General features: G+C 37.4%; 1 protein-coding gene and 1 long non-coding RNA gene across 4 annotated transcripts in view; one reads left to right on the forward strand and one right to left on the reverse strand.

The window, feature by feature from the left end:
- Positions 1–3,103: 3,103 nt before the first annotated feature.
- LOC110367638 lies at positions 3,104–10,028 on the reverse strand. 2 transcript variants are annotated; one of them, XR_004929151.1, is made up of 3 exons: positions 9,624–10,028; positions 5,867–5,953; positions 3,104–3,694 (listed from the first exon to the last, which is right to left on the reverse strand). It is a non-coding gene; the product is annotated as an uncharacterized LOC110367638 (long non-coding RNA). The 2 variants fall into 2 exon arrangements; XR_004929152.1 differs by lacking the exon at positions 3,104–3,694 and adding an exon at positions 4,750–4,761.
- Positions 7,847–11,568, forward strand: part of top3b (DNA topoisomerase III beta) — an 83,227-nt gene continuing 79,505 nt past the window's right edge. Inside the window, exon 1 of one of the 2 annotated variants that reach the window (XM_036131002.1) lies at positions 7,847–8,136. In XM_036131002.1, coding sequence (XP_035986895.1) covers positions 8,067–8,136 — 70 coding nt within the window. In that variant the 5' untranslated portion in view covers positions 7,847–8,066. The remainder of the gene's footprint in view (positions 8,137–11,568) is intronic. The other variant, XM_012858062.3, reaches the window with a different exon arrangement.

Genomic DNA, 11,568 nt, shown 5'->3' on the forward strand with positions numbered 1-11,568 from the left:
CGTCAACCTCACAGGATTCACAGGTAGCACATGAAATTTGACATCTAAAGATTGTTGTGTAGTTTCAGATTATATTGGAGATTCCTAAGGAATGTGAAGAAGGGTCCACAAACCCTCAGACCTCGGCTGAGTGCGCGCTAAGGTCAACGAAGGACAGAAGTGGGGGTTGTGATTTAGGGTGCTCTGACCAGAGTGCGGAGCCGTGAGGTCCCACCACAGGGTGCCAAAGGAAACACCGAGACCAGTGCAGAACCAGAGTGGGAACTCCAGAAAGTCATCAAAAGAAAGTGGTCAGAACCAAGGTGGACCAGCCTGTACCAGACGGTGGAACGCACTTCACACGCAGTCAGGCTCAAAGGAAAAGGCGACACCTGGTATCATTGGAGTCAGTGTGCAGCCACTGAGGAACACCAGCGCTCTCAAACATCAGGTGCGCCAGGATTTACAGGATAACACCACAACGCAGCGAAAGGGAGCCTATCGGTGAATCCTCTACTCAACCACGGTCATAATAAAACTCGTAGAGAGATTCAGTGAGCTTAAGCTCACTCAAAAAAATCGCGCAAAGGAGACAGAGCAGAAGAACAAAGAAGAGGCGGAAGAAGTGGGCAGTGAGCTGCTCTCCTGCTCCAGAAAAAAACAAAAAAAACAAGCATAAAACAGAAGAGGCGAAAGTAGTGGTTTTTACCTGACCACATGGTGTTGTAACAACTCTTACACTCAGAGAGAAGAAGAAAACCAAAAAGAGACCCAGAGAACTAAAAAAAAAAAAAAAAAAAAAAAAAAAAAAAAAAAAAAATGTATTTTTGCATTTCTTGTTGAAATTTGTGTGTTTCTCCACAGGTGTTTTTCCACAGGGGCACTAGAATAGCATTAACCAAACTCCCTAAGGGTTGTGTTGCAGGAGGTTTATTATTATCAGTTGTTATTGTTACAGGTATATTGTGGTATTTTTGTGACTTTCCATTCCTGAACATGTCCAGCTGATCCACCTAGGAAGACCACAAAGACGCGCTATTACAGCAGCATCCAATGACTTGTGCTTAGAACAATATGGCGGAGTGGAATTAAATTACAGTCGGAGGGCGACAACTACCTTTCAGGTCCACCTTTGTGATATTATAAAGTGCGGTAGTAAAATTAATTATGGACAGTGGAGCAAATAAATAAAAAAATATATATATTAGTTGGCAGACACACCTGCATTTCACTTCAGATTTTCCTGTACACAAAAAAAAAAACCACATTAGAAACAAACACATTGGCGGATGCGATTAGGAGAAAACGTTCAGATTAAAAACAATCAAGATTATTATTAAACCCCTAGGATGTTAATTGTTTTATGTCAGAGCTGTTATTAGTGAGCTATAAGAGGGTCAAACGCATTCGGACAAGAGTTTCTGGTCTGAAAACATTTGGGATTTGGCTCCTAATATGAGGGATTTTACTTTTTACTTAACTCATCTAATACATATATAGATATGTTTTGAAGTTTAATAAACCCACAAAGGGTTTTAATAAGATTCAAAGAGGTACCTCTAAGATACAATAAGCTTTGCAAAATACAACATGCATGAGAAGAAATAGGGGACGCAGCTAAAAGAAATTAATTTTGCACCAAAATGTAAATATACGTGATGTAAGCATAGAGCATCTTAAGAAATTATTCAAATGGCTATATCTGGATTATACTAATATTGTGGTGACCATAGGCAGTAATAAAAGCATTAGAAGGATTGTGCACGCTCTCAGAAACCATGCACGAGTACTCCGGAATCTCTAACCCATTCGAGGGGTGGATGACTGGTGAGTGAAAAAGTCTGATCATCTCTTTTTATCTCTCTTGCAGCATTTGTAGCAATATTGATTACATGTGATTGTTGTTGCATGCAATGCATTTGCTCATTGACGGTCCGCCTCATATCCTCCACCATTGAAACAGAACCCCAGAGTCATGATGCCTTTGTTAGTCACAGTACCTGAGGAGGAGAACGAGGACACTGGGTTTGAGCTGATGCATGTATAAGATTTAACCAGAAGTATTACTGTTTTTTGGGAAAATATGTGTTTTTCTTTTATTACTTATTACCATTACAATATAATCAAGTATTTACCAAAGATGTCATAACAAACCAGTAAATTTAGGGTTTTCTACTGCAATAGTTTATAGGTGAACTCTTAAAAGAGTTCAAAAGTGGGACTTGTGGAATGTATTAACTTTGATTCATTTTTTAGTACACATTTATGAAGGTATAACATGCTTATATTGTGCAATATATTTGCTTTGAGGCCTGTCTGTTTATCAGAAGAAGAGAATGTGAATAGGTTCTGTGTATGAGTATCAGGAGAACTTTCAAGGCCAGTTCAAGGCAGTGGGAAAGAACAGAAACTCTGGTTCACATGCAGCTGGAGAAAATAATGAGGGAAGATAGTTATTAGGGAGTAAGATAGCAATAGGATGTGTGCGTCATTCATTGTGTGACTTTGTATAATCTATGTTCTAACTTTAATAAAAACCAGCCTGAGCCAGAGAGAGAGGAGAGTTATTGCCCGGAATCGGCAGGTGTACCATCTCTCCCTTTTGCAAAAGGTGAAACTGAAATTCTGCGTCCATGGCCGAGTTATTATTTTAAAGTCCTGCACAACGAATTAACGAACCCGGGGAAGCAGACGGCTTCAACAGTAGTCAAGCCCCTGTCTAAAATCTCTTGAAAGAAATGACTTTGTCTAACATTTAGGTTTAGTTGTTAGTCCCTAACTGTGATTAATCCAATCACCTGGTAATTTCAGGTTGTTGCTTACCTCTTGATGCTATGGAAATCACAGTGGACAGCCATCCGCATTGTCCATGGCTTTGCAGCAATCCCTCATACTGAGCAAGCATGAAGTGACAGTGGAAAGAAAAACTCCTCTTTAACGGGAAGGAAAAACCTCCAGCGGAACCAGGCTTAGTGTGAACGGTCTTCTGCCTCGACCGACTGAGGGTTAGAGAAGACAGAGCAGAGACACAATAAAAGAGACAAAAAAGCACAGAAGCACACATTGATCCAGGAGTCTTTACTACGTTATATGATAATAAACTAAATAACTAGACATTTACCATCCAACACAGAAGAACAAACAGTCTACACAGAAGTCCTTCTTTTAATAAACATTGCCTCAGAATTTGTGGTGGTTTAGGGCCCAAAATGCAGCAGGAGCCACGCAGAGCCATCATAAAAGTGGTCTCTTTAATAATCAACTGAAAACTGCAACAATGAAACAAACAGAGAATCAAGCAATGGAGAAACAGAAACCAGGAATTTTAATACGCTGGGACGTAATCAACAGAATTAAATTCAGGTGAGTAACAAACAGAATATCAAACAGCTGTGGGAATAGACTGGTGAACTGAAGATGGCGCGAAACATAAACATTGACTGTTGATCATTTATTAGTTTTTAGATTCCTTGGACTGTGCATTTTTCAACCTTAGGATATTTTTGAACTTGAATAAAACAATTATATTTGCTATAAAACAAATAATTAGTACTGATAATTAGAAAAACAACTTCAAATAAAGTACTGAACAAATGCACAACTTGTATAACAGTTAGAGATATCTTCTATCTTTAGCAAGCAGCGCAAACAAATGTCTCTGCTGTGTTCGTACATCCCATGCAAAGGAGATGACACCACACTTATCACAGGATATCTGCAAAACAAAAAGATTAGAAGATTTTTTTTTAATATGACATCATTCATCAAGGTAAATCACAGGGTTTAATTCAATGTTTTACTCAGTATGAAAGATTAAGTTGTTGGCAATAATCAAGACATAAGAGTGTAAATCTTTTTATCTTAGGGTGCTAGGCACAAAATTAAGTGTTGCTAGAGTCTTTTTTTGTATTTCTCACGGTACTTTCATCAGAGTAAATGTTTGTACTCATTGGTTCTCTCTTTCCAATATGCTGATCTTATGACCACGTAATAATTGGAACACTCATTTGATCATCATTTTACCTCTTCCTGTGCTTGGCTGCTGCAAACCGCACCAAGAAAGATCTGTAACTTCAGAAGTTCTTTTGTGGTCATTTGGGAAAAGGTCCTTCTCACAGCAACAAACCTGTTTGCCATACCTTAACTTAACTTAAAATACTGCATATAGGGCTCCTTTTTGCTCCCAACTAGTAATCATTTACATCAACAGATGCCTGTCCTTCAGTCATCTGCCATGACCGGAGTCATCAGCTAGGAGCTGTGTCATCAGATGGTTACCAACAATCATAACACTCTTCCTCTTCAAATCAACCCCACTGCTGCCAATACCTTCCAAGCTGACTGAGCTGGGAATCCTCAACATCTGATCTCAACTGTGTGCATCCATGTCTGCCAACCCTACTCATGGTTACTTCAAAAATTAATTTTAGAGTGATTTAATCAACATAGCTATTATTTTTTAGGGTAATGCTTCTTTTGTGACCCACCGAATGCCTCCAGGACAGTAGTAGCAATTTTCCAGCATAACAAGTCTACATTCTTCCGTCCAGCTGGAAACACAATTTCCTGCTCCATAAGGACTTTCTCCAAAAAGTAAAAATAAAAATCCCACATACAGATCTACAAAAATTGCATCATGCATGAAAATTTAAATATGATTAGATTATTTTTAATACCTTAATGGCAAAGACACCACAAGAGCTGGAGTCTGGCTGCAGGCGATGGGGAAGTGTGCTACACTCACACCTTGACACGTTCATGCCTTGTTTCCTCAGGAGAGCTCTGAAAAAAATTATGACTGTAATCAAAATTTGTTGTTTATATGATTTGACCAATTGGTTCTGTAATTTGGCTTCACGGGACATTACTGGGGAATTTGCAATGTATAAATAAAGAGAATTGAATATTATTGAATTATCCAAGAGCCGTGTGTGTTTTTGATAAACCTGCATGGTTTCCTTAGATAGGAAATTGAAATTAATTTCAGACAACTATTAATAAAAGCAATAAAAATGTGATAGTTTATACTAAAGACAGTCTGCATATGCACCAAACAAGCAAAGCTTAATGTTACAAAGGCTTTACAAAAAAAGTTCACACTGCAGGGAAATGCAACCCAAAGCCGACGTTTTTGCCCATATGTGACCTATATCTGTCTTTTTCATGGCAGTGTGAACAGCCCAATTCCATTTTTTTCACCTCCCAAAAATCTGATTTGGGCCACTTCCATATGTGGTACTAACCCGGATACATATTGTTTTTTTTTTTCAAAGTCTGAACAGTCATATTGCATTTTATCTGTCTCTCACTACACATACACACACAATCGTTGCAGTTAGCGCTACATAAAAGGCCATTGTTAATAGCTGTGCTTATTTTGTCTTGCTATGATGCGGTTTTACTAATGTCCACTACCATTGCTCAACAGCTTTCTAAAAATAACAAGGAGAGATGCCGGCCGGTATCCACATTTTATATTCTTTTTAAGGTTTTATTTAACAAAACTTAATTGAAACAACTACATTCACATTACTTCCATAAACAGTGCGCTGCTCTGTGACATCTCCTTCTGTTATCGGCACATGCGGGTTGCTTTGTGGTCTTGAACCGTTCAGACAGAAATCCTATGGCGGCCACATTTATATTAAGAGTAGTATGAACGACGACCTCAAAAAAATTCAATTTCAGCAAAAAATTCTAATTGAGCATCAAGACCTGCAGTGTGAACGTAGTCTTAGTATAAGAAATTTTTCCAATGATTTGGTGCTGGCGCACCAGTATTTTCTGAGGTTTAATGTGGCTTTCAGAGAGATACTTTTGTAGGATGAAAATCCCTGCAGAAATGAAGTAGAAAACACTTTATATCACAAAACAAAACAACACATACCTTGATACTTCCTGTTTCTTAATCTTCTGACTGCTATCACCCAAGCAAGTCCAGAAGAGCAGATTTTTTTTGACTAGGGTATATTATCTGAAATAAAAATAAAACATCATTTGTTAATCAATTGAAGGCCTTGTGTTGCTATAAATAAATAAGTTACATCAAATCGAAACCTCATTCCCTGCAACTGACAATCTTAAAAATTAAAGCATAAGTCGTTGGCTGTTTCTTTATTGGTGATATGAAAATACATTCAACCCCAAACCAGTAATGCTTTTCATTAACAATGCTGTACATAATTTTATAATCCATTCTCTAATCCATTCTATTCTAACCTGTCATGCAGCCTGCCTGTTGTTTTTTGGCCTGGCACGCTATTTTCCACCTTCTGCTCTGCTCCACAGAGCAGGTGCAGCTTCACCTGCTCTGTCTCTAATCGCCTGCAAATCATTCCACCCGTTGCCTGTTTATACCAGCTATATATATATATATATATATATATATATATATATATATATATATATATATATATATATATATATATATATATATATATATTATGTATGTGTGAATATGTATGCGAGTATGTATGCTGGTTTTATAAACACAATTTTTACTAACATTGCACCAGACTCCAAATGCACTGTCACTTTATTATTTAAAGACCTTAATACTAAAATGCCATTTCTTAACCTTTAAATTAATAAATATTTGTTTATAAATGTCCAAAATACATGCTAAACACGTGTTTATTGACATTTGTTAATTTACTAAGATTATCTCTTGTCAGATTAATTGATTACAAAAGGAATGAGCTGCTGCAGCCCTAAATTAATGTACAGAGGCAAAAACTCATTGGCTAAAAAATTTCTGTATAATTAGAACTGTTTTCTCTTCTTGGGTAGAAGCTGAAAACGTATTACAAAATGTTGAATACTCCCAAACATACTGAAGCCTGATGTCAAGAATTTCTTGTAATCTTTTGTTCAGTCTAAACTGAAAGTGACCCAAAAATGCTGTCCATGGCCCAAAGAAGAGGGCCATGGACAGAGATTGGGGAGTTAACAGAATTTAATGTGTATTAATTAGATCAGTTCTGGATTATGGTTGTGTGGTGTATGGATCTGGGTCAAGTACATCCCTCAAAAAGTTGGATAACATTCAGTTTCAGGCTTTGAGATTATGCACAGGGGCATTTAAAATAACCCCAGCGGCAGCACTGCGTGTGGAAATCCTACTAGAATTAAGAAGACTACAGTAAGAATACAGTAATACCCAGTAATTCAGGGTAAATTAACCCTGAATTACTGGGTTAATTTACAGGGCCGTAGGGAAGACCATCCAGCACAAATCACTTTAAAACCTTGTTGGGTGGCTGCATAAGAGGCCACAAGAAGAGAGGACATGTGGCAGTTAATATCAGCAATATGGAAATAAAGAGCTTCATTAAACAGAGGTTGAAGAAAAGGTTGCAAAAACAATGGAATGAAGAGAGGAATGGACGATTGTTTTAAAAAATTCAGAGGACAGTAGGGGAAATTAGAAGTGCAGGAAGGAATAGGAGAGAAGATGCAATCGTATAAAGACTTAGATTTGGGCACAGGATTAAACAACAATTTATTTAGAATGGGTAAACATAAACATAACACCAGCTGGTGTGAACATTGTGGTCAATAAGAGAGAATAGAATATGTCCTGCTACATTGTAAGAAGCATGAGAAAGGGAGGGAAATTATACAAAACATCAGAATGGGACCAATGCATTTTAACACAATTGATATGGAACTGTTTTTCATTATATTAGAACAATCAATACAACTGAGAGGATCTGATTCTTATTTTTGCTGTTGATTTATTTATTTATTTTTTGGTTTGTTTTCGTGTGAAGCAGTAGTCGTTTTTTATCCACACTCCCATACCAGTTGATGGCGGTGCTGCACCATTTCGTTGTGTGCCAACCGCCATTAAAAATCCCATATAGAAGAAGAAAACGTAACACCGGAAATAAATGCAAGCTTTGCCTCGCTTAAGCGGGTGATTGCGTTGAAAGTGGAAACATCTCAACGGTCAGAAGTTGTTTTTGCTGTCTCTGAATAAGTGTTTCGATTAAGGGACTGTTTCTTCACGGTTTTAACTCTGGGTGTATGACCACTGAGGTGGAGCTTGATCTGAGGAGGAGGTTCTGTTCACATGATCATTCAGAATGAGAACTGTTCTGATGGTAGCAGAGAAACCTTCCTTGGCCCAATCCATCGCCAAAATCCTCTCCAAAGGTAAATCCAAATGAACACTTCATGTTTATAAAGTCCTCTTCAAGAAATTAGAAAATTATTGAAAAGTAAGTTAATTTCACTGTGTTCGCGTTGACTCCACACAGATTGATGTTATCAAGCCTTTCTTACTGTTGATTATGATGATTTTCTGCTTACACCTGAATGAAAACTCGAAGATTAGAAACAGGCCAATGAAACATTTTTAATACAAAAACGTAGGCTTAATGATAAGTATGTTAAACACCCGTTTAAAAGGCATCTTCAGATGTTACTTAATCTGACCAGCGAGCCTGATCGGGACGCTGATTCTAATCTATGGTCAGATTCAGCATAGATTAGCATAGTTCAGCAAAATTCAGACCGAACGTCAGAAACGCGTCCGACGCCTCTGTTTGGATGCTTGGCAGAGCATCAGCAAAGTGTGGACTTACTGTCCTGACGCGCATTGGGAGGAGCTACCCTGTTCTTTTACCCTAGCATATTTACATGTGGAGTTGATGAACCCATGTTAATTAATGTGAGTTGTTCCATTAAAATAAAAAATCTCAGGTAAATTATGAAAACCTTTACCTCTGTAAATGTTTCCCTGCATTTGAGTAAGCCATGGAGGCGTATTTTTATCTCTAGTCCCAGGGTAGGTTGATGTTTTCATTATTTTTTTCATTTTTGTGTGTTGCCTTCAGTAATAGACTATAGCGATAACAAGCACCAGTGTATCAGCAGCCACTGCTCCCCAAGGGTGATGGGTTAAAAGCTGTCAAGTTCTTTTTTAATGTGTGCAGCTTCCCCACTTGAAAAGGGATGGATAAATTGACGTAGACATTCATCAACAGGGTTTTACTCAAAGGACCACACAGTTTTCTTCCTTTTATCCTCCATTTATTTAGTGAATGTCAGGACATGTGCAAAATTGGTCCAGAAGCAGGTAAAAACCTTTAAACAAGCCCAAAAGAAGAAAAATAAAACAATTACTAATCCATAAGTTAATTTACTTAAATTAATTCCACTTAAACTACAAAGGAAATGGTAAACTATATAAATAATACAAAGCAAACCACTGTGAATCAAACCCACAAAGTAATCAAAGTTAAATGAACAAGTAACTAAACTTAAGTTCTTTAACTTTAAAATACATTTCGAATAAATATTTACAATTACACAATTACATTTATTTAAATATAGAAATATCTACTTTTCAATATTAGTCATAAATATTCATTTTATAAATATAAATAGCTTCCAGTTGCAATTCTTTCTCAAATGATGCTAAGTTAATTAATAGGTAAACTTAACATCCAAATCCACTATTCAACAACACAACAATCAGTTCAATCATAAAATCAATCAATCAATGCCAAACTTCTCTACCACAATCCACCTCTTCAGTTCAGGTGTTGCTGTTAATGGGCTGGCAAATCTGGAGGCCCTGCTGGAGGAACATGGGTAACCTTGCAGTCTGATTTCAAAGACATTACAGCTTGTCTTACCAGCTGCCTCTCTGCTCGTCTACAGATTTGTCCTCCTCTGCACAAATTGACCAGGATCTCTGATCACAAGAGTCCCCCAAACTTCCGTCCTCTTTGTCTGGCTTGCTTTCTTTTCTGCCCTCTCTTCCTTCTTCTTCTCCTTTTTTATGGCGGTTGGCAAGCAACTTTTAGATGTGCATTACCGCCATCTACTGGAATGGAGTGTGGATCGGCACGCTAACTTTAAACACCCCCCTCAAAGCAAAACAAAAAACAACTTATATCTTTTCTATCAATTTTGTTTTCTTGAGATAATTAATTAAGTAACTTATATCTTTAGAAGTAGAAATTTTTCCTAAAATATCTTGTAAATTTAACTGTAATTTATTTGCCCTGTCTTCCTTGTTGTCCGTCCCTCTTTTAAGTCCGTGTGAAACACAGTGCATTTTTATCCCCCTCATTTGACTTCACAAAAGCAGAGAACACATTTTGTTGTAATGTATGTTTCAATGTATGTTTCGATGACAATAAAGATGATATTATTTATTACTATTACTATACTATGTGTCGACACTGTGACTGCAAGTCTGATTACCCAGGAGCCAAAGTTTCACTGATCCACTGAAGGTTTTAGGTGTTGTAACGTTCCTGATGTTAGGCGGAATAGTGTTCCAAGTATGAACTGCTCTCACTGAAAAACTAATTTGATCAATATTAGTTTTTCTGAGAGGAATAGTGCAGTCCCCTGTGCAACGGGTCATGTGCTCACACTTTCTTTAAGGTGGATTAAATCCTGCAGAGGAACCAAACCATGCAATGTTTTATAGTCAACTATTATGTCACAAAATCTATTAATTTTTTTTCTTTGGAAGCAATCACTCAAGGTTTCAGATAGCAAGCAAATCTACTACCATCACGGTCATATTCTCTCTAAATATTAAAGTTATAAAGTTCAGGTAATGTCCGTTACCGTCTCTGTAGTGATAGCACGGCTAATCACACATAATAGGAGGGGCGCAAAAAGCAGAGTTTGTCCTCAAACCTCCCAGCTTTATCGTGGTCCTTCCACCCTGTTGGAAAATCCACCACTACATCACATAGAGGGGCCTTTGATTGTTTGACGCGCTGCGTCCAGCTTCAAAAGTTCTGATTTTCTGCTGCTTCGGAAGCTCAGTTAAAAGTAATTATTAACTAACAGTCAATAGTTCATAACTATCCTGACGTCCCGTTTGTCAATGATAAGCATTGACTTCCACAAAAACAGCCCCGTGGCATCCTCTGGCACCACCTGGCATCCATATGGCCAGGGACTTACACTGGGTTCCACCGGGTTTATTAAGTCATTAATTTTTATTTTCTGTAAGTTAACAATTCACAATGACCGTTCATGCTCTATAAACTGAGTATTTGTGGAATATCTCCTTGTTATTCTTTCAGTACGTTATACATGCACACTATTTCAGTCATAAATAAAGACCCTTAAATCCTGTTGAATTGTTTTGAAAATTGTTTGTTAAATAATATAAATTTAGTACATCATTAATTGAAAGTAACTATAGAAAATGCATTATTTAACCACTCGCCATACTGTTTGCCCACAAACAGCCGCATCAGTGCTTTAGAGCATAGACATATATAAAGAGTAGACCCCGCATCGACCGCTCTCGCCTATAGGCGCTGACGAGATTTAGGGGCGCCATCTTGGGGCGGTCGACAACTCCGCTCAGTCTAATGTGTTAACCAGGTGCAGAATCAATTTTAATCAACTATAACTCGTTTAATGTTAAACTAATTTTCACATTTGTTTTGCTTAAAACTTTAAAACTATAGCTATTATAACAAATGGTCCAGTGCGTTTAAATAATCTTAGTGGGGTTAAAAGTAATAGAATATTCTGACATGATGTATGTATGTTTCAAAACACAGCCACGCACACATTTTTTATAATTTTTTTATTGCTATATAA

This window comes from Fundulus heteroclitus, unplaced genomic scaffold (assembly GCF_011125445.2).
Source record: "Fundulus heteroclitus isolate FHET01 unplaced genomic scaffold, MU-UCD_Fhet_4.1 scaffold_40, whole genome shotgun sequence".
NCBI classification, from domain to species: domain Eukaryota; kingdom Metazoa; phylum Chordata; class Actinopteri; order Cyprinodontiformes; family Fundulidae; genus Fundulus; species Fundulus heteroclitus.